Here is a 21,873-nt window from a genome sequence, read left to right as displayed (position 1 = left end):
TTTAATTGTTATGCTTCCTCCGATGTGGACCAGCGGAATCATTTATGGTAGATAAATATAAATCACTTAAAACTTTATTAATAAATTCCTACTATACAACGAAGTGACGAACCATTGATTCCTGAAAAGAATGCTCTCATGTCAGCAACCTTTTGTAATCACTTGCATTTCAAATCTGCATTAATCTCTAGTTTTCTATAATTACTTAGCCCTCACGGTCTAGAGAGAAGGGGCCGAGCTGCTAATTTTGTTCCCCCTGCCCTCATTCACTCGCCTTTGAAGCTGCAAGTTTAAAAACAACGCAGCTCATGCATCACCGAATTTTTTTTTCGAATGCAACAGTTTAATCGCTATAACCTTCAGAAACTGCCGAGTCCGAGCCATCGCCATTTCTAGTTTTCTTCGCTACTTCGTCTGATGCATCACTCATCTCCAAATCTCCATCCGAATCTTCTTCTTCTCCCAGCTGTTCATCGCCATTATCATCTTCATAAGCATCATCATCTTCATCACTAGCTTCCATTGGTTCTCCATTCCACCCACTAGAGGCACCATTAAAATCCAGCTCCCAGTTACCTTGCTCATATCCCTCACCTTGGGCATTATCATCAGACCCCTCTTCCACACTGTTACTATCAGGAGGTTTTACCATTTGCATCATCCTGAATTTCTCAGCCCTCCAATCTTCATCCAAGTCTCTTACAGATACAGCACTGGCCTTGGGTTTAACCACATCAGCCATACGAGCTGCCTGAGTATTATCCGCAGCTCTCCTTTCTGCTCTCTTTCTAACTGTTCGACGGCCACGTCCAGAACTTCGACCATTTGTTCTTTGAACCTGTTGTTTGAGGTGGAGACTTAAATTATTGGTTTCTCTAGCAATTTGCTTGCCAGTATCATATTTGAAACCAGAACCTCTCCTCTGCCATTTTCTACCAGATCCTTGTTCACGACCCCCTCTTCCCCGTTTATAGTTGTTGCGCCTAGTGTTACTCAGGTCAGCAAAGTTCTCTTCTCTCATAGGCTCATCTGGGTCTAGTTCTTTTAATTCAAGCTCTTTATTCTTGATGAAAAGAGAGGCTCTCGACGGAAGCTTCTGCATATTTGACAAAATGGTTAGTTTACATTTTAAAAGTGGCAAAATCCAGTAAGCTGCAATAACATGATATAATGACTGGAGAAAAAAATTGAAAGAAAGTAGCCGATTAGCTAGATTCTAGGCACATTCAAAAAATGCCAAACTCCAGAAAATACCAACAGCATTTAATCATCTAGCGACTAGCCTACTAATAGGTCACATTAAAATATACCCACATGCTATGAATGGTTCAAGGAGCCAGGAGGTGAATAAAAGGCATCAAAATACTCACTATAAATGCTCTAGCTTCCCTGTTCTCAGCAGGTTCAACTTTCTCCTGCTTTACGTACATGATGCACGTATCAAGCTCCAAAAGCCTTAAAGCTACAGCTGCAGTAGTTTGGGGTATCCATGGAAGCACAGAATCAGTAAAATCACTCTCTGACTGAAGACTAGAACCCAATAATTCCCTCGTTGTCTCAAAGTTAGATGATAAATAATCTCTCTTTATGGCACTCTCAAGGTGAGTCAACAACTGCAACACCAACATGACATTTGAGTGAGACCAAGATCAGAACTGTATCTATAAAACATATTTAATCATTTGATAGGAAATGTAATATCGGTGATTACTCAGCAACAAATGTCTCATTGTATTAGGCACATGCAAGATGGCAAAAGCTTCTGCTAGAAGAGAACCTCAGCAATAATACAAATACGTAGAACAAGAAACATGAGCAAAGAACCTGGCAGATTGGTTAGCTAAATGTCATAAACTGTTAAAAGACAAAATGCTCAAGTTAGGATTCAACGTTTGTACAATTTTTCAACACCATAATGACATTTTAGTGAGACCAAGATCAGAACTGTATCTATAAAACATATTTAATCATCTGATAGGCAATGTAATATCAGTGATTAGTCAGCAATAAATGTCTCATAGTATTAGGCACAAGCAAAATGGCCACAGCTTCTGCTAGAAGAGAACCTCAGCATAATATAAATACGTTGAACAAGAAACATGAGCAAAGAACCTGGCAGAATGGTTAGCTAAATGTCATAAACTATTAAAAGACTAAATGCTCAAGTTAGGATTCAACTTTTGTACAAATTTTCATTTGAGAATATATCAATTATTTTGATCTATTTGGAATCTTAACTTCTTGGATTTGTCTAAATAAGGAAAAGTTATAACAAAGTTACTGATTACTTAATGAGACTAAGGGCAGTCGTTAGCCCCATTACCAATAACCACTAACTTCTTTGTCAAATTCCCTCTATTAAACAAATCTAAGAGTTAAGATCCCAAAGTGATCAAAATAAAATAATAGGTTAATCCCTCAAATGAAAATTTATGCAAATGCCCAATCCTAATTTGGGCATTTAGCCCTACTTAAAATAAATGACAACCTTTAGGAGTTCATCTGTGGAAGAAGTAGCATGCAGCTTCCTGCCCCAAATCTTTCGATGGCCTTCTGTCCAAATTGATTCAAGGGCTTCTGGTGGAACAGATACCTGCCAAGGGAAATTTTGAAACAAAAAGATAAGGACATAACTAAGACCAAAAAAATTCCAATTTATATGGGAAATTCATCTGTGAGTTGTTGCTAGCTCACCTCAACTACAGCAAACAAGGACTTTAGCAAACTGATTCCCAAGGGAAGAGAAGAATCAAGAGTATGTGTATCCTTGGTGTCTAACTTCCTGTTTTCTTTGCACTGAATCTCATGTTCTGAGAAATTAAAACTATTGTTAATGGAGCCAAATGTCTGGTGGCAGTACCCACAGTGCATCTCCTCTGGGATATGAGAGCCAAGGCACATATCACAAACAACCAACAGCTGCACACATCTCTTCTTCCCATATTTCAAGGCACACAAAGTTGAGGAATTATAACATTCTTTCCACATCCACCTCTGGAAATCTTGGTATCTTTTCAAGGCTGACTTTTTCCCATTTTCGCTTATCCCAAGCTGAATTTTGAAAGAAGGTAATATCTCTAATGCATCAGAGTTCAATCTACAACTTGCATTACAAGGACTGTCAAAACTGGCAGGAAAGTCAGTGCTAGAATCTATTTCAGAAGCTTCATTTTCAGTGGAGCTTCCACTTCCTCTGGCACACTGCAAGTTCCTGCGAACATTTTCTTTGAAGGAAGATTCAATCTTTTGCAACATTATCCGTAAATGGGATTCCCTGATGCCTCGTGCATCCAAAGATGCCAAAAGAGCATCGAAGGCCTACAGAGAAATTGATTGAAAACATAAGAAAAATATAACCAGATGTATGATACAAAAGTTAATCATGTTTGTTCCACTATTTCTAGTAATTCATCCCAATACATTACAAAGTTCTCTTTCTAAGTAGTATAACATACCTCTTCAGAATCAATCAGCCTCCAATTTCCATCACGTAATTCAACAAATATCCAGCCAGAACAAGGATCATTTTTAGAAGCAGAAGCAACAAACTGCCAGTATCTATTGCGTCTACGATCTTGGCCAAGAGGTAAGGACCTGTATACATACATCTCTTCCGCTCTGTGGGCAATGTATGATTTTAACTGTGAGCGTGATCTTTTGGAAGCATATCCATGCTGCTGACCAGAGAAGTTATCTGGACCCATGGAGGCCTCTTGAAGTACCAAGGCCCTTTCAGCAGGATAACTATTGACGTCATTCTGAACAGTTTGTGAGCATAGAAAGGGTTTTTGGTCTTCTGGAATGCTTGGAGATGCCTCATCATTTTTATTATCGGCAGCAGGAAATGGGCTTTGGCTGCCCTCCACGGCAGAATTAGGCAGTTGAGCTTCAGCCTTGATTCCCATCACAGATGGAAAATCCATTTTAATAATGGTTTCTTCCTTCAGACGACTTTTATCCAGCTGAGCCTCAGCCCACATCTGCTTTTTAAGAGCATTTGCTGCTTCCAAACGATCCTGTGAATTCATAAATCAATAAGAAAGAGGAAAAATGATAGGTGCCTTTACAATCAAAGCAACAGCACAATCAGACAAAACTGTAGTTAAAGATTACCTCCAGCACAGCGCGGATAGAGTTCCCTTCATTTGCAATACCAATTAAGGCAACAAGGGCATTTAGGCGCTCCTCAACGCTAAGATAAGAATATTCACCTTCTGAAAGACCCTGAATCCATGACTCACCAGACTTACTTTCATCGATTTCAATATTCTGTTGATCAGGACTGCCTGCTCCATTCTCCTCACCAGCAACATATAATCCAGTGTTACTTGGACCATTGGCATCCTTCACAGTATTTGAAGGGAAAGATGGAAAATCCTTATCAAATTCACCCAGAACATTTAGTGCATCATCAGTTGAGGCATTGACTTTTTCACTTCCTGAACAAATGTTTACTTCAACCTTAGGATAGTCAGCATCTTTGTTTGCAATTGAGGGAGTAGCAATATCATCAACTTCAGGATCCTCATCAACATCACATTCAGAGTCTTCATCTCTTTCAACCTCATCTCTTTCCACCTCATCTCTTTCAACCTCATCAGCATCTTCTCCACCTAAAAACCCATTTTCAAATTGACGAATCTTTTTCCTTGCTACTGCAAGTATGGCCTCAGCATCAGTAGGATCTTTCCTATAGGCAGGTCGTACGCAATAAGTTGAAGGAGCTATTCTTTCAAAAAGCTTTGCATCCCTTGTCAAAGCAACTGAAATAGAAGCCTCTGGTGTCTTACTAGTTGTGAGATCCCGAAGTCCAGATTTCTTGTAGGAAACAGATAAATTAGGAAAAGGCATGTAAAAGATACAAACCAATTTGACACCTAATAGGAACACAATCCAAACTCACCTGAATCTTATCTGCAAGTTCTAACACTGTTAATCCTTTGCTTCCCTCAAGTGAAAGAACATGAAAAGCTGCAAATTTGACAGTTCCAGGTGTCAAACGATGCCTCGATCTTCTTGGAAGTAACAGGCCTTTTTCTCGCATCACTGCAAATGCATTCACAGCTGCTGAACCATTGCGTAGAGTAGAAACTACGTCTTCACAACCTTTACCCTGCAGGTACAGAAACAATAATATACTCAGACAATAAGACAATATTAATCAGCCTTTTAACATCTGATGGTACAAATCACTAAAGCAAATAACTATTTAAAGATGATAACACAAAACCTCAAATTTGTCCAACTTAAACATTTGACAATGCGCTAGCATAATCAAGTTTAAAGCAATAAGCAGGGAACTATAATCTATTATGATAAGGCAATCTATTAGTGTCTCAACATATTGGTGTACATTAAGATATATCTGACACAAAGCAGTAGAAGATACCATTGGTCTGCAAAAAAGCAATTCAATTTCATCTAAAAGAATGATTGCTACAAATATAACACAGGCCATCTGAGAGGCTTTCATATCGTATCACTTATTAGTACTCATTTATCTTCACAATCCTAATTATCAGAAGTGATATTTGTCAGGAATCATCAACACTTATTCTAAAGACGGGAGTTCCAACAAACATATCCACACACTCATATGCGCACACTAAATATTGTTATGGTAGAAAGAAGTTGATTAAACCTCATCATTATCACCCATGTACGTCCATCCAGCAGTTTGTTTCTTCAACTGTGGTCCAAAGCCTGCAGATATTGCTAATTGCCGGAAAATTTCAGGCCATGTCAATGGATTTAAGTGATACTGCCAATTGCGGATGTCAAAACCCCAAGAATATGCCTAGCAAACACCAAATGCAAAAGGGTTCATCAACAATAAAATAAGCACCGTGACAAACCTATAACAGCACTTACCCCTTCAACAATCTGAGGGTGTCCACCCTCAGGGTTGGCAGCACAGTACTGATTCATCCCTAATCCAGTCGCTGGTGTTCTAGCAACATCTTCAATGTCTTTTATTATTGATTTCAAAAGAGCAACATGAATCTCGCCCAGCAACCTTGAATCCTGATAGCAAAATGGTAACAATATCACAAATAGGAAGCAAAATCAAAAAAGGATATTAGAAAACAAAATATTCCATTAGAAACTCACATAGTCATGAAAACCTTGCACAAACTCATCAAGAGTGAATGGCCATAGTCTGAGAACATCAGCAAAAGTAATCAAAAATCTCCATGCCTGATAAAGGAAACTGTGTCATTAGACCTTTTACCTTTAGAACTTAAAGGTGCTATATGTATAATTCTACCTTAAATCACTAAGTAAACAAACTGCAAAGATATAAAAGCATAAGAAAGATCATTAGACTTGTTGACTCAAAGCAATAAATATGTCATACCATGAGAAGATTCCCAACATTCTCCTCTGAATCGATCCATGGTTGAATGGTAAATGGTCTTTTCAATTGCACAGACTTGGGGGGAAACAGGCTTAAAGAATCTAAAACAGAAATGCTAGTGTTATTATCAGCACAAAGGTTCTAAAGAGTCAAAATAGATGGCAAAAGAACAAGACCCACCAAACAATGAAAAATTAAATGGTTATTGAAAAATAAGTACAAACAGTGAGAGAATATAAAACAATCTTTCTGCAAATCCAAGTGAAAGAAATAGGATTAGTACACCTAGCATCATATCCTCCTAACCATGAATTAATTCTAATCATTCATTAAAGAGACCATAAAATTATTCCAACCAACCACATTGAAAACATTCATTATGTTAGTGGCATTCAGTACTTTCATCCAAATGGTTGAATTTTGAAGGGAAAGGGGATCTGAAAAATATTATTTTCAACTGTGAAGCAAGTAACTTAACACACTCAATAACCAGTGAGTCAGTTTCAGTTAGAGCCTATTATTTTCAAAAAAAAAATTGCATCAGAAATCAGTTTCAGTTAAAGCATACTATTTTTTTAAAAAAAATTGTGTCAGAATTTTAGGGTTTTTTCTCTTATTCAAAATGCTTAGCAATCAAAGTATAAATTCAATAAAGGCAATAAGACAAATACAAATTTCAGATGACATTTACCTCTAAATAACTCAAGATTTTGCAAACTATCGTGATCAAGATGAATAATTGAGGGTATTCCCTTGCTAGCAGCAGCCAACTCCATGAGTTCTAGCTGTTCATCTTCGAGAAGATCCATGGACTCTTTAGCAATTTTTCGTGCAGTTGCCTTCTCCCTAGCAACTCTACGTCTCTCTTCCTCTTTCTCTCTGCGAAGCTCTTCCTTTTGTCTCTTTTTCTCAGCCTATAAGGTAAACCTCAAATTAAAACCAATGACTAGAAGGAGAGAGAGATCTCATCATTTATGATTAGGTAACAACATTATCCATAACGTAACTCAGATTAATGGGTTCTCAAACTTACTCTTAAATATTCTTTCTGCAAAAACTTTTGCCTTCTTTCCATTTCACGTCTTTGCTCACGCTGCGATCTCTCTTCTTCCCGCTGCTTCTCACGCATCAACCTCTCTTCTTCCTTCCTTCTTTCACGTTCATGTCTTTCCATTTCTTTCCTCATTCTTTCTTCACTCTGAGAAAAACATTTTTCATAATATGAGTGAATAAAGAGGATTCCCCAAGAAGCCAATTTCATGATCGATGAAAAATTAATAATCAGAAAACCTTTCGCCTTTTATTATCTAGTTTCTCAATCTCTTTTCGAATCCTGTTCTCATGTGCTTCAACTTCCCTTGCAATTCTACTTTCATCACTCTACAAGAAAGATGATATACAATTAGAAATAATGAAAGGAAATAGAGAATATATGAAACATACTCTAACAAGCTAGGCACCTTGCGCTTCCTATCGTTTCGTAGATCAGCATCATTATTAAAGGTTTGCCCAGCAGACAACATATATGGATCTTCAGATCCCAAAACTGAATGGGAAATAGACTGAGCATTAATTCTGCCATTTGTAAATGACTCCCTTTCTGCAAGAGAATCATCAGCCACTTGAGATGACAAAGGAATAATTCCTGTCTTGTCTTGTTGAGGTAACACACGAACCCGAGAACCATGACCTTGGATACCATGAACCCTGGACAATGGTTCCTCTCCATGCACAAATGATGTAGCTCTACCCCTTGCACCATCGGCTGGGGATTCATGAAAATGAGACTGAGTAACTTGTCCATATGCATCAGATCTAAGACTCGAATGCTCTGGAAGAAACTGATACTCATGAAAAGTCCTTGCAGCAGCCTGGGATTATAGTTCATATGATAATAATAAGTCAACCCATATAAACTATGTAATATAATTTTCATTCCCATCAAAACAACAAGAACAAATAAGCATTTTAAATTTAAATAAAATATAACTGGTGACTCAAAAAAGAAAAGAAGATAGAAGATAATAATCCCAGCAGCATATAAATTTAAACATCCTAGACTGCTAAACCAACTACATAACAGCTGCCGCAACAAAGAGGCCACATACTAGAACCAGTTAACCTGTCCCAAAGAAACATGCATAATGAAGGGAAAAGTAGCATTCTAGAAACGAAAGTGTTCGGCAATATATATGGTCTCTAAATTTAAAGTCACATAATTGTAAAAACCAAATGGAACCTACCACAGAAATTGTCACAACTACATTACAAGATCACCGTTTCTTCAACCACACAAAGCATTTTAATTTCTAAATATACTGGCAGTTAAAATAAATGTAAATTTGAGAAACCAACTTTGCTTGACCGGCCATCATGTCGCTCATATAGTTTGCTCTCATAAGGATGTCCAGACTTCTTATCTGGCTCGGGAATTGCTGTTCACGAAAGAAAAAAAATTAAATAAAATCCATGCATTTCCACTTACAACGCCTACTATAAACTACACTAAACAATATGTAAATTTATAAATCCATGAATGATACAGCACAAATATAGTTCACATTTTGCAAAAATATAAATTCTTTAAACCAACACAGCCACCTAACTTTCAAATAACACAAAATCAGGTCACTTATACCTCCGAATGCATCGGGAGGTAATGAATCAAACTCCATTCCCAGTATAGGCCCATCATCCCTCAATGGCTCCCCCAACTGTGCCTCCACGCAAGCAATTGCTCTGAGCTCCATTATCGACTGCTGCGACTCATAATACCTCATCACCATCGGCACATCCTCCATCATGCCCCGAGATGGGCTTCCCCCTAACTTCCTTGAGTCCATATACGGACTGGATCCCGAACCAGACCCAGACCCGTAGTCCGGCTCCGGCACGGCTCGTAACTCATCGATTGGAGATTCCGGCGGTAACGCGGCGCCTTTGCGAGGGGTTTTTGAAGGAGTTTCCTTCTTTTCTTTCAATCTCCGATGACAAAACCACATCTGCAACTGCCGATCTGTTAATCCTAATTTCTCCGACAACCCCGCTCGTGTCGCTTCCGATGGATACGTCTCCACTAAGAAAAAAAAAATAAAAAATACCAGAAATTCCGAAAAAGTAAATGAAATTAAAAAATTTTCAACGAGTTAAGAAAGAGATGAACAAACATACAAGCATAGGCTTTCTCGAGAGCTTCGAGTTGGTACGGAGTCTTCATCTGTCGTTTAGGCTTAATGTTACCTTCATTGGAATTGTTATTGTTTTTATTTGGAATTTTGATCTGATTAGTTTCTCCTTCCGAACCAGGCTCCATTGAAGGAGATCCAAAATCAAAGAGGAAACCTTAGGGTTTCAAAAAAAAAAAAAAAACCCAAAAGAGCTTCTCTTTCTCTCTCTCTCTAAAAACACGAAATATCGTGAAAGTCAAGAAAGGGAAAGATGAGAATTATTATCGAAGAAGAACAATGAATTAGAAGAAAGAAGAAAAAAAAATTCAAAAGGGATCGAAAAGAAAGAATAATAAAAATAAAAAGAAAACAAAAGGAAAATAGGGAAAAGAAAAAGTGTAATTAGGAGCAGAATAATAAAAACAACAACAATAGTGATTTTTCTTGAGTCCAATTACAAATTCCATTTTTTTTTTGGTACTGACCAATTAATCTTTTTCTTCTTTTGTTTTTATTGAATTTGATGTGTTGTTCGTGTCAAAACAATGTGTTAATATTGTGGAGGGCTTTTAAAAGGAAAAAAAAAATTAAAAAGAAAGAAACTTTTTTAACAAGATGTTTTTCTTTTCTTTATTCACTGTTCCCTGAGTTATTTTGATGCAAGTGGTAGCTTTAGGTTATTGAGTTTTGTGTTGATGGTCTGAGCCTGTGGAGGGGATCTCTTCGGTTAGGCAATCGAGTTGTATGTAGCCGAGTATTCTGGTTTATGTTGTTGTTGTGGGGCCCTATTGTCCCCCCTTCTTTATTGGGCTAGACGGATAGACCGGGTTGTAAAATTTGGGCTACCTATCTAGTATTTTATGAGCCCAACTCGTCTATAAATCTCACACATTTGAAGAATAGCCTTCCAAATCGACAGCACGCCAGGAGAGAAAAGAGTACTTTGGCACATGAAAAGAAAACCAGAAGAGTCTATGCCAACGCACCTTCTGCTGCAGTGGCCTTTGAATTACAATAGTACAGGCAATCTTAAAGTACTTTTAAATTTCCGTGAAAAGAAAAATTATGATCAATTTTCCATTTAGTAGCAAGTATATTCAACCATATGCATACGTTCAAGTGCACACGAAATCCATTAAGTTATAGGACGTTTTGGCGAAAAAAATGAAGTTATAAGAAGTGTTCATAAATTATTTTGATTTTTGTCACAATTACAAATGATATGGCAGCATGAAAATAAAAGAAGAGATTATAAGTTTTAAGGTTCACAATTGTTAAATTTTATAGTGTGACATGCTCCAAATTAATACTTATCATACATCTCATGCCTAAAACCCTTCAATATCTAATGCATGCCATGACCAATATATATGATTCCAGCAATGACAAAAAAATTGTTAATAGATGGGTATATGTTCTAAATCATGTAATATTCTTAGTATTTTTTTTTATGCAAATCCCTCCAATATTGTATGATTATAATACTGTCTTCTTTCTCATTAATTCCTTGCCAGTAAGATACGCAAATTCTAAAAACAAAGTATATATGTGCATGGGGGAATTATGTAAGACTATTCACAATCTTTTATTTTTTGGCACCTATTCTGCTCAAATCTCTTTTTAAAGCTTCTACCGAAATAAAGCTTAATTCGAGAGACAGAATACGTGAGAGTACATTATTTTCAGTCAACAAAGGCTAAATCGAAAATCAGCAATGGTTTGTGCTCTGAATTAAAGAAATTTTGATGGAACAGAAGAAAAAACTTAATAATAACAGCAGGATATTAATTCAATGTCAACTTTTATCTCCATAAGGAAAGACATATTATGACTTTACACCCGTGACTTCCTCCATTTCCATGCCTTTTTTCTTCTCATGCTGCTTTCATTTGCTGCAAAAAGAAACCCCATTTGGCATTATTTTAAATTATAATTGATCCCTTTTTCACTTCTTGAAAGATTACAGGAAAATTATTACAATAATTGCAGCTATAATATGCCTATCTCTTGTTCGCAAGACAGACTATCCCATTTTAACCAGTTTCAAAATGCCCTCATTCAAAAATATGCGGTGATTAGAAATTTGTAGAACTGCTTCAGTGGCATTAATAATTAAATGACCAATTATAAGAACAACCAATTAATTTTTTGTTATAATGCGTGTATTTGTCCTAATATTGTTGTTTTACTCACTTGTTTCTCTTCTTCCATCTTGGCCTTGATGAATGAGTAGGCTGCCACTCCAGCAATTGCTATGACTGTTCCTATACCTGTCTGTGTTGAAATCTTGTTCCCTGTAAGAAGTGTAGATTGTTAGATATTCAGTACTCCAAAGAGTTGTATAATAAAATGAAGAAAAAAAAAATCATGGACTGCAAAATTCTAAACTTACCAAAGACCAGGATTGTGAAGCCAATGACAAACACACGCTTCAGCACATTCCCGACTGCATGAGTAAGTGGTGCCACCCGCTCCAAAGTGTTGGTAGCCAACTGAATGCCACAAAAAAAAAAAAGGTTTATCAGGTTCAATATATATAATGGTGAGAGTAGGCACCATGCTTACCTGCTTGGACAAAGCATAAGTCAACTGTTGGTCAAGCCCCATTAGTCAATCTTTCAAGTAGGATCAAACTTAAAACACTAAAAATGGAGAAAATAATGTACCTGATTATAGAGATGGTAAAACATTCCCACCCAAAAGAGATCCGAGATGAATTTAGTGATACCCACGTTAGCAATAGCATCATTGAACCCATGCTTGATTAGTTGAGGACCCTCTAACTACAACAGGCAGGCGGGAAAACATGGAAGGTTTAAAGGACTTTGTGCTTAATGTTTTAGTTGTTTAAAAATATCTAGCAGTCCAGCTGCCCTAAAAACATTTTTACTTACAATGATGGCTGGGGGAATACAGACGAAGAGAGCAATGATGGAAATATAAGCATAGACATTTGTACTGTCCATATCGGTCTGCATATGATAAAACGACAATTACTATAAAATGTTTATTAGGAAATATGGTTTCAAATAAACATTCTGAGCTCTGCACAAACTGATAAGAAAAAGAAAAGGGATGTGAGGAAGAGATGGAAGAGCTCTGTTTCATTATTTTGAAAAGAAAGGTCGAGACTCAAGTTTCAAAGACAGTCACCATTGCTTTCTTGGAATAGATACTCCTGTAAGTGAAGGAGACGTTGGAAATCATTGCGCTAATGAAACCCGTCCAATTGAATGACAACTCAGTCATTGATGCCATGGATACACCTGCATTTTGTTTGCAATTAAAGGAAACCCAAACATGGTGGCTGGCAGGTTAACAATTCAAGTGCACTATGACAATATAACAACATAGTTGAGAGTTTATAGTTTATCTACACAATTAGAGCTAAGGCACATTAAGGGAGAATATATTTTACACCTGAACTGATTTGAGTGAGGTGATCAAACAGAGAGAACAGAGAAATTACCAATAACAACAGGAGCAAGAGACAGCCATAGATTAAGTGGTATGGATTGTCCAAGTACAAACTGAGAAGCAGCAGCATTGAAGAAAGGCTCAAGAGCTGAAAAACAAATAATTAAGTTATGACTTATGAGTCAGATCAGAAGTAGTGAACTGACCCTGGTGACAGAATATCGAATGTATATGTAAATAACATCCCTATATATATATATGTGCACAAGAGAATAGATTCATGTAATGCCATCACCTTTGATTGTGTGGGTGAAAGAGACAGCAACAGCTGCAAAGGAGACATTGCTAGTTACATGGCCAAGTGCATGGCATACAGCAACGGGGATCAACAACTTCAGTAGGTTAGAGTCAATAGGCTACATATAAAAATACAACAATTACATATCAGTGCACAATATCTGCAAAATTCTCCTGGTTTTTTTCAAGAGGAAGCAGGCTGCAATCTTAGGGCACCATGCTATGTAAATTGCTAGTAAGATACTGAGTATCATTTTCTACTGAAAGTAAATTACTACAGCATTTTGAAATTATAACCTTAATATGACATCAATTAGTGAACGTGATTGTATCAAAGTAAATCTCTTTCTTAGCCATCCGTATACAAGCATAACCAATGAAAAGAATCACCCCACTTTCCAGCATAACCACGGGCTTCTTACGCAATAAGCACTTTAATAAGTTTCATGCTACGGCAATAAAGTTGGCACATGCAGTGCTTAGTCACACAAATTCCAATGTAAAAAAAATCAAATGCTTTAAAATGAAAAACTATAAAAAGAAGACGACAATTACGAAAAAAACCTAATTTAAGATTTATATATAAAAAAATGTAAAATTGAGATGGTGGGATTAGAAGGTTCACTTACAGCCCGCTTAGGGAGGCCCACGGCCCAGCTGATCAAACAGTAAACCACCCCAACGAACAAGTGAATAACCGACACAAAACTGCGCCAAAATGCCACGAAAATAACCTTAAAAACAAAACTAACCATTCATGAAACCATATCACGAGAAAACCTTTAGAAATATATATATAAAAAATCAATTACTCACTAAGGATAAGGGAAGTAATTGTAAATCTTCTTGTTGAGAATGTTAAATATCACATTCAAGAAGTACCTGTAAAAAAAAAAGAAAAGAAAAGGACGATCATGTAAATTCACAAAACTGAAGTAAACCGAATCTTAACCACAGTTGACCGGCCCGTCGAAGTGTCGAACATTTGACGGTTAAACTTGTTGACCGGTTTTGTACTTACCACATGAAGAAGAAAAAGCCAGTAACAATAGCGGGATACTTCTTGAAGAATCCAACCGGAGCGATCTTTGCGTCCCTGCAATAAAACCGAGTCAGTCAGTCAGAGACTGAAGTGTGGATGAGTTGTCCGAGTCAGAACGGAGGAAACGGACCTCACCCGGCGGAATCGCTTCCTCCCTCGGCTGGCGACGATGAAGCGGCTAAAACCGGCTTCAAAATGTCCCGCTTACTAACCGGCGAGCTCTCGAGCACCAGGGCCGGCCTTAGCTGCCTCCCCCATATCACGTTCCCCCCTTCTCCGACGGCTCCGATCGGCTTAGCTGAAGCAAACGACATGTTGACGCTATCTCGCGAAAGCCTTGGCCTGAGCTGAGGTAAGCCAGTGATGGTGGAAGCGCGTGACAACAATCGCGACTCCATTGCTCCCGAGAAATCGAGAAAGAGAGAACGAAATTTGTGTATAGTAGCTAGAGTGAGCTCTTAATGGAGGGAGGGAATGAACAGATTTTTCTTTTCTCTTTTTTTTTTTTTTTGGCTTTTTTAAATTATTAATAATTTCTATTTTAGTGGTTCTCGATTCTCAAACAATTACGTCGTTTTGATCCCCTGCAACAAGATGCATGATAATATACTGCGTCCTCTGACTTGATGACGTAGGATAAAGATCAGAAACTGGGAGATAGCTGATTAATGGTGCAGAATAAAAAGAGGGGATATAGTTGGGTGTAATAGAGTGGAGAGATTAATTGTGGCTGAGAATTAAGGGGGGAGAGGATATTGGGGGAGAGAGCCGAGAGGTGGGGCCAGATCTTATCGCCAGTGAAAGGCTTGTGAAGGAAGTGAAATCTTGTCCAATCGTGAGTGGCCTCTGCTCTCTATTTTCCAAAATCCTTATCGTCTCCGATCTCCCATTTTCTTGTGTGGTGAAACCGAAAACTTTTGTCACGAGGTAGAAATTTTCACAATGATCTTTTTTATTATAATTAAAATTAAGTTTTGATCATTAAAATTGAAATTCTAACATTTTAACGATTTCGTTTAGAGAATATTTGGCACAAAATAATTCATTTAAAAATTATAATAATTTAAAAAATTATGCGACAATGATTATTCGTTAGAATGATAAAATTACTATTTTAGAAAATAAATTAGTTTCAAACTTAATTACAAAAAAATTTTATCATAAAAAAAAGTAAATTTCAATATTATTTTTTTATTAGTTTATTCTTATGAAAAATATAATTAATATTATCCCAAGAAGTTAATCACTAAAAATTTTTAAAAATCAGTTTTTTAATCATTTATTTTCAAAATATTTTATGATATAAATTTATATCAACTAAAAAAATTATAAATTTATTTAATAATTTTTTAATTTTTTTTATCAAAATTGATTATATTTTACAGTTTTTATAAAATAATATTTAATTATTTTATAAATTATTAATTTAATAAATATTAAATATTTTACTTTTTTATAAGATTATTTTAGATATATTATACTCTATGATTTATTTTTTCATATAATATCAAATATATTGATTTAAAAATACAAATCATTTATAATAACATATCAAATATAATAATCTAAAATTATTAACAATTAAATCACTTGATAATTTTATTACTATAATAATTAAATTATTATAATAATCTTAAAAATAATATCAAATACTATAATAAAATAATACATAAAATGGGATTGATGTAGGTGTCTTTCCTTTGAATTGGGGTTACAGTTTGTGACTACATTTAAGTTTGTCCAATAAACAGGACACCTCTTTCAACTCATCGTCGTGTTTTTTTTTTTTTGGGTGTTCTCCTCTTCCGAAATATCCTAAATATTGTCTTTCATTGTTGGAGAGGAACATTAATTTTATTATTATAAGCCGAATTTCAGACTTAAAAAAAAAATTAATAAATGGTAACAACTAACAAGCAGACTTGGCATCCTGGGTTGGCTATGCGGATATGCAGTAGGCCCAACAAAGACACAATGAGCTAGCGGGCTTTTTCTTTTTCAGCTTCCAAAATACTGGCCGGTTGGGCTTCTTATTACAAATCCTTTTGGAACCCTTTATGGGCCACAATAATGGGCCACATCGGCATGGCATCAGCCTGGTTTATGTGGGAGTGCCGTAAAACATTTGCTCATTACCGATGACGAACCGCACTAGCAGTTCGATTTTCCAAACCTTTTCGAATCACTCGCTTCATTTCACGACAGCGAATTGTAAGCTACTTCTTTCTCTTAAATATGCTTTTGACGACTGTTCTATTTTTTTCCTATTATATTTGTTAGTAATCTGGTTTCTCATGAGTTTAATATCTTTGCCAATCAATCTTCTAGTTTCCACCCACCAAATGTTCGATAAAATGCTCACGCTAGCAATCCAATGTATAAACAGTTCTTTATTGCATATAGCATATGTATCGTTTGGTCCTCTTTTCTGGGGTTTTCAATAAATTTTAGAGACACATTTGATTATATTGGGATGCTATATTTAAGGACAAAATTTGCTGTTATATATTCCTTATTTAGTTTAAATTCAAATAAATATATACTATCCTTGTAGATGTTTGTGTAACTTCTGAATCTGAATCTCGTGTAGGTGCGTGTATGAGTTGCAAATTAGCATCGAAATATGTCCTGTGATATTGGCATTATTCGAGTTTGGGGCGGTGTACTGTTAACATAGAGAGTTAGCTAGAATGGGTACCAAGGTTGTGTTTAAATGGTCGAAAAAAATCACTACTTCTCAAGTGGTGCACTTAATAAAAGCAGAGAGGAATATAGACAAGGCTCTTGCTATATTCGATTCGGCAACAGCTGAATACGCCAATGGTTTTCGTCATGATCACAGCACTTTTGGTATTATGATCTCTAAACTAGTGTCAGCGAACAAATTTCGACCGGCAGAAGATCTCCTTGATAGAATGAAGGTAGAAAAGTGTGATTTAAGGGAAGATATATTCCTTTCTATTTGTAGAGGCTATGGAAGGGTTCATAGACCATTTGATGCCATCAGGGTCTTTGATAAGATGAGGGAATTCAAATGTGAACCAAGTAAAAAATCTTATATTACTGTGTTTGATATTCTGGTTGAAGAGAACCAGTTAAAGATCGCTTTGAGGTTTTACAGGCACATGAAAGAAGTAGGTGTTCCAACTAGTGTTGCCTCTCTCAATATTTTGATTAAAGCACTCTGCAAGAATGGTGGAACCATGGATTCTGCTCTTCATATTTTTCATGAGATGCCTAATCGTGGGTGTCCTCCGGATTCTTATACTTATGGGACTTTGATTAATGGGTTTTGTAGATTTGGAAAGATTACTGAAGCAAAGGAGTTATTTGAAGAGATGAAAATGAGAGATGGTTCTCCTTCCGTTGTTACATATTCTTCCTTGATACATGGCTTATGTCAGTCAAAGAATCTAAATGAAGCAATAGGATTGCTTGAAGAGATGAAATGCAATGGTATTGAGCCAAATGTTTTCACTTACAGTTCTTTAATGGATGGTCTCTGCAAGGATGGGCGATCTTCAGAAGCCATGGAACTACTGGAGACAATGGTTAGCAAAAGTTGTAAACCCAACACAATAACTTATAGTATCTTAATTCATGGACTATGTAAGGAAGGAAAGCTTCAAGAAGCTGTGGACATTCTTGACAGGATGAAACTGCAAGGCCTGCAACCAGATGCAGGGTTGTATGGGAAGATCATAAGTGGCTTCTGTAATATTAACAAGTTTCAGGAGGCTGCAAACTTCCTTGATGAGATGATCTTAGGCAGGACCTCGGTGAACCGATTAACTTGGAGTCTTCATGTTAGGATTTATAATATGGTAGTCCAAGGCCTTTGTACCAAGTGTGATTTAAGCCGAGCTTTCCAATTGTATCTAAGCATGAGGACTAGGGGCATCTCTGTTGAGACTGGGACTTTTGAGACTCTTATGAAATCTTTCTGTAAGAAGGGAGACCTGCACAAAGCTGTTCATGTTGTTGATGAAATGGTGATTGATGGATGTATTCCAGAAGAGGGAGCATGGAGTACGCTTCTAGGTGCATTTTGGGATGAAAGAATGGTCCAAGAATCTATTGAATTGTTTCAGGTTGAGCTGATAAGTGAATTTGCTGAACCTGACATAGAAATTCAAGATGAAGCTTTTTGATTTGGCATGCAAGGATGGGTCTTATACTTCCATTATTCTAATTATATATGTATTGCTGATTTAGCCTTACCTTCTACTATAGCTTGATTACTTTGCACTTTAACATATATTTGTCTCCTCAATCACTTGAATTACTTATGCAATAAACCACTGCTTTTCTCATTTCCTACAATGGCAAAATTCAGCAACTCTTGTTTGCTGTTGGATTTTACTTAATCGTTCGTTTTCTTGCTTATTTAGTTACTTTTGAGTTTTTATGCAAATGACAATGTCTCTGAATTCTGAATCATATATTATGGTTTGTTACTTACTTTCCTTACTGGGAACTAATACAGGCATCATTCCCATAGAGTTCTAGTTTATTTAGCAACTGGATCTTCAAGTGCATGAAGAGGTTAAAGGTGACTAAGATTTTAGTGATATAACAATAAGTGGTCTCATCATCTGTACTTTAGAAGAGATCAGGAGTGAAGGATGATGGCTACATTGGGATTAGAAGAGTTTTACTGACTATGGAAACATATGGTTATTATATCTCATATCAAAAGGGGAAAATGTTAACTTACAGACAAGGGGAAGCCAATTCCATGACGTGTGGTAGGAAAGACAACAAACAACATACTGCAGAAAACGCCTATACCAACTGGCAGTGCTGTGAGGATTTCCTGAGCTTGAGCTGATGGAGTTGGGTAAAAGCAACTCACGACATTCTGATCAAATAGTGCCACAGCTGCAAATACTAGTATTGACATGAATGCATGCATGAAATCTATAAAACGCAGTTGGTATTTTGTGGCAAATTCTGGTGGAGGAGTGACTGAACCATCAATGACCCACAACCCATAAAATGTGGCAAAACCATAACAGACGTTGCCATTCTTGTCTCTGAAACTATCTGTGAAGCTCGTCAAGAAACATGATAATCCACAAAGCACTATGAGGACAGCTGTCATGGTCTGACAGACCGAGTCACAGTTGCCTTGGTTTGTGAATATGGGCGAGAGAAGTTGGAAAGCGAGAACGGTTCCTGTGGGTAATAGATTAGCCAAATGTGCTGTGCTTTGAAATGTTTGACTGATTGCCTTCTGTGCGAGGCTTTTCTTTTCTGTTTCAGATTCAGGCAAATCTTGCAGGAGGGGTACCTTTTGTTCACCATGTTCATGAGATTCTTCACCTTGTACCTTAATCTCCATAACTGAAGTCTTCTCAATTCTCTTTTCCTGTTTACGTTGATCTCATTTGGTCGGAGCTTTGTGCTGAGCAACTATATTTATAAAGGTGGAAATGACATATTTTTGAGTGGAGGTAAAGGGAGGGAAGAGAATGAAGTGATGCCTTGCAAGGAAAAGAAACCAAAATATAGAAATCAGCAATCTTGCACCATTTCAGAAAGGGAGTTTTGGTTCCATATGTGTTAGCTCAAAATTTTACTTGGATAAAGTTAAAGAAGAGTGCCTAATGTCTATGTTCATCATGACCGATACGAAACCAAGCTTGCAAGATATTGTACCCAGAAAAGAGAGATTGTGGGGTTACAATTAATAAAGCTTTAACGAGTAAGTTACCAGCCTACGAGAATCTGGTGCTTACGGTAAATCAGCATATGTCATTTGTTTTGATGAGACGCGATACATGTGAATTTGGGGAATTTTCCCATTTATCAATTATTCTTTTTAATGCTTGTTTTAGAGGCTACTCTCTCTGCACTTTCAAGCCGCTCCGTCTTCTATTTGCGAAAAAGGAAATGAATACAGCCATTGCTTGCACGTTATAACTTCATAACAATGGGGAATTCGTGATGTGTCCATCTGGAGTGGACGCCAATCCTGCTTAGCGCAAGTGTAACTAATACATAATCTGATAATTAGCTGAAAATATTTCAGCATTGTTTCTGCTTAAACATAGGATTATCTATAATTAGTAAGTTTTGGTCGGATATATCTGCATGAAGTTTGCCAAGGGTACACCAGAACTTTTATAAGATGCCAGCTGACCAACCTTAATTCCCTGAAAATAAGAGCATTTCTAGTATGTTTTGTTATTTCTTTATATCAAGGGCCCAAATCCTTTTTTTTTCCTTCTTTTCCTTAATTCTTTTCCTTTCTTTCCCAAAACAAGGGCATTTTGAAACACATTTTTGTTGAATTGCAAGAAGCCTTTAAAACGAAAAGAAACTTCCCATTTATTGCAATTTTTCTCATGTGATTGGTATTCGAGAATTGGAGGCAGATCTAAGTCTTTTTTATTTTTTGGTTAAGCTTTAAGCAAAGCAACAAAGCTCTGAAGTAAGCAATTGCTTTAAAGGATATATAAATAGTTAGCCGATAAGCAAATATTTCATTCAATCTAATGGATTAACATGAAAGAGGGCCTGCTCGATCTACTTCCAGTTGAAGTCTAAAGATAAATGAAAAATAACTGAAGAAGGGATGGCCGATGGCCCATTTACAAGAAGCAACCCAGCAGGAATGAAACTACATGATTTTCCATCTCAGTGTTCACATGGGAAAGAGAACGATCGACACTAAGCAAATCTCATTTTAATTAAAAAAAATTACTACAACAAAAATCATATACAAGGGAGAGTTAGTTTATCAGTCAGATTAAACTTGTTTATAATGGGACTAAAAAGTATATAATTACAAAAACGCGTAGCAGGCTGATATGAAAATCTGTGTTTTTAAAATCATCCCTAGAGATATTAAGCCTAAGTAAAACTTGGGATATTGTGATAGTCTTATAAAATATAATGAAATATTACGTATTTACCTTAGGCCATGCTTCACTTTGCTTTTTTTTTTTTTTCAATTCTATAATTTAAGAATTTCGATAACTCAGCCCATGTTGCAACATGCACCCAAAAAGCCCAACTAGTAGCTCGGCATTATTGTGATCCAACATGTCCAAAGAGAAAGCCCAATTAAACAGACATTGTCCGGTTCGGCCTTCTCTGTTTGAGACCAAAAAGTTTACATTGAGCCCAACATTGATGTCTTTCGGACCAGAGCAGACATAATCCTAGTTTTAAATTGAAAAGTGAAAACTTACATATCTATCTAGGATTTATTTCCCTCTATTTGACAAAAAGCATAGAAAAGATTATTGGTGTTGTCAAGCAAGTAAATGAACACTATATAATTTGATTAATTAGTAAGTAAACTGACCATACCTGTAGGCTAATAGGTCAAGTTTAGATGATGTGCTCAAGCTTGACTACAAATTTATTCTGTTTATCCAACTTGTAGAACTAGAAGCATTTCAACATCAAATTAGTAAATTAAAAAAGGTGACAGATTCCTAATATTTTATATTCTCACAATTTGTAATCGTATTACTATAAAATTCTTAAGGACTTTAGGATAGTGATAATTACGTTAAACTATATAGGAAAGAGATACATGTTTGAATTTTCAAAATAAAAATTGATTGAGAACGATACGT

At 36.4% G+C, this 21,873-nt stretch overlaps 4 protein-coding genes across 7 annotated transcripts; 1 reads left to right on the top strand and 3 right to left on the bottom strand.

Annotated features, from left to right (window-relative positions):
* Positions 1–52: 52 nt before the first annotated feature.
* On the bottom strand, positions 53–10,262 carry LOC111275020 (homeobox-DDT domain protein RLT1-like). 2 transcript variants are annotated; one of them, XM_022860095.2, is made up of 18 exons: positions 9,530–10,250; positions 8,997–9,434; positions 8,714–8,793; positions 7,819–8,229; positions 7,649–7,738; positions 7,392–7,556; positions 7,050–7,272; positions 6,359–6,459; positions 6,112–6,198; positions 5,872–6,024; positions 5,642–5,797; positions 4,904–5,113; positions 4,114–4,818; positions 3,456–4,016; positions 2,695–3,318; positions 2,489–2,593; positions 1,371–1,613; positions 53–1,096 (listed from the first exon to the last, which is right to left on the bottom strand). In XM_022860095.2, the coding sequence occupies exons 1-18, from the start codon at positions 9,669–9,671 to the stop codon at positions 344–346; spliced, it is 5,247 nt and encodes a 1,748-aa protein (XP_022715830.2). In that variant the 5' UTR covers positions 9,672–10,250; the 3' UTR covers positions 53–343. The 2 variants fall into 2 exon arrangements, with proteins under 2 accessions (XP_022715830.2, XP_089611477.1); XM_089755351.1 differs by lacking the exon at positions 8,714–8,793 and having other exon boundaries at positions 9,530–10,262.
* An 824-nt stretch (positions 10,263–11,086) lies between these two features.
* LOC111275021 (triose phosphate/phosphate translocator, chloroplastic-like) lies at positions 11,087–14,780 on the bottom strand. The gene is made up of 12 exons (XM_022860097.2): positions 14,417–14,780; positions 14,261–14,335; positions 14,056–14,121; positions 13,869–13,947; positions 13,238–13,358; positions 12,995–13,090; positions 12,679–12,791; positions 12,420–12,497; positions 12,192–12,308; positions 11,918–12,017; positions 11,719–11,819; positions 11,087–11,417 (listed from the first exon to the last, which is right to left on the bottom strand). Exons 1-12 carry the CDS (start codon positions 14,677–14,679, stop codon positions 11,400–11,402), a joined length of 1,227 nt encoding a protein of 408 aa, XP_022715832.2. The 5' UTR covers positions 14,680–14,780; the 3' UTR covers positions 11,087–11,399.
* Positions 14,781–16,388: 1,608 nt separating this feature from the next.
* On the top strand, positions 16,389–18,594 carry LOC111275018 (uncharacterized). The gene is made up of 2 exons (XM_022860091.2): positions 16,389–16,492; positions 16,872–18,594. The coding sequence occupies exon 2, from the start codon at positions 16,972–16,974 to the stop codon at positions 18,430–18,432; it is 1,461 nt and encodes a 486-aa protein (XP_022715826.1). The 5' UTR covers positions 16,389–16,492; positions 16,872–16,971; the 3' UTR covers positions 18,433–18,594.
* LOC111275019 (protein DMP4-like) lies at positions 17,860–20,145 on the bottom strand. 3 transcript variants are annotated; one of them, XM_022860094.2, is made up of 2 exons: positions 18,999–20,145; positions 17,860–18,400 (listed from the first exon to the last, which is right to left on the bottom strand). In XM_022860094.2, exons 1-2 carry the CDS (start codon positions 19,623–19,625, stop codon positions 18,356–18,358), a joined length of 672 nt encoding a protein of 223 aa, XP_022715829.2. In that variant the 5' UTR covers positions 19,626–20,145; the 3' UTR covers positions 17,860–18,355. The 3 variants fall into 3 exon arrangements, with proteins under 3 accessions (XP_022715829.2, XP_089611639.1, XP_089611640.1); XM_089755513.1 differs by having other exon boundaries at positions 17,860–18,250; positions 18,999–20,141; XM_089755514.1 differs by lacking the exon at positions 17,860–18,400 and having other exon boundaries at positions 18,828–20,134.
* Between the last annotated feature and the right edge of the window lie 1,728 nt (positions 20,146–21,873).

This window comes from Durio zibethinus, chromosome 26 (assembly GCF_047325235.1).
Source record: "Durio zibethinus cultivar Kanyao isolate XHJ-2024 chromosome 26, ASM4732523v1, whole genome shotgun sequence".
NCBI lineage: Eukaryota > Viridiplantae > Streptophyta > Magnoliopsida > Malvales > Malvaceae > Durio > Durio zibethinus.
Note: the sequence above shows the minus strand (reverse complement) of the source record. Positions and strands in the feature narration are given on the sequence as shown.

What these genes read in the sequence shown, in the direction of transcription:
- LOC111275021 (XM_022860097.2), bottom strand. Translation starts at nt 14,679, where the DNA reads ATGGAGTCGCGATTGTTGTCACGCGCTTCCACCATCACTGGCTTACCT. An exon ending in TGGGCCTCCCTAAGCGGGCT is followed by an intron (nt 13,359 to 13,868) that starts GTAAGTGAACCT and finishes TTTTATATGTAG; the next exon opens with CCTATTGACTCTAACCTACT. An exon ending in TCTATTCCAAGAAAGCAATG is followed by an intron (nt 12,498 to 12,678) that starts GTGACTGTCTTT and finishes TATCATATGCAG; the next exon opens with ACCGATATGGACAGTACAAA.
- LOC111275018 (XM_022860091.2), top strand. Translation starts at nt 16,972, where the DNA reads ATGGGTACCAAGGTTGTGTTTAAATGGTCGAAAAAAATCACTACTTCT.
- LOC111275019 (XM_022860094.2), bottom strand. Translation starts at nt 19,625, where the DNA reads ATGGAGATTAAGGTACAAGGTGAAGAATCTCATGAACATGGTGAACAA. An exon ending in GAATTGGCTTCCCCTTGTCT is followed by an intron (nt 18,401 to 18,998) that starts GTAAGTTAACAT and finishes TTTCTATGTCAG; the next exon opens with GTTCAGCAAATTCACTTATC.
- LOC111275020 (XM_022860095.2), bottom strand. Translation starts at nt 9,671, where the DNA reads ATGGAGCCTGGTTCGGAAGGAGAAACTAATCAGATCAAAATTCCAAAT. An exon ending in TGCAAGGTTTTCATGACTAT is followed by an intron (nt 6,025 to 6,111) that starts GTGAGTTTCTAA and finishes TTTTGCTATCAG; the next exon opens with GATTCAAGGTTGCTGGGCGA. An exon ending in GGCTGATTGATTCTGAAGAG is followed by an intron (nt 3,319 to 3,455) that starts GTATGTTATACT and finishes ATTTCTCTGTAG; the next exon opens with GCCTTCGATGCTCTTTTGGC.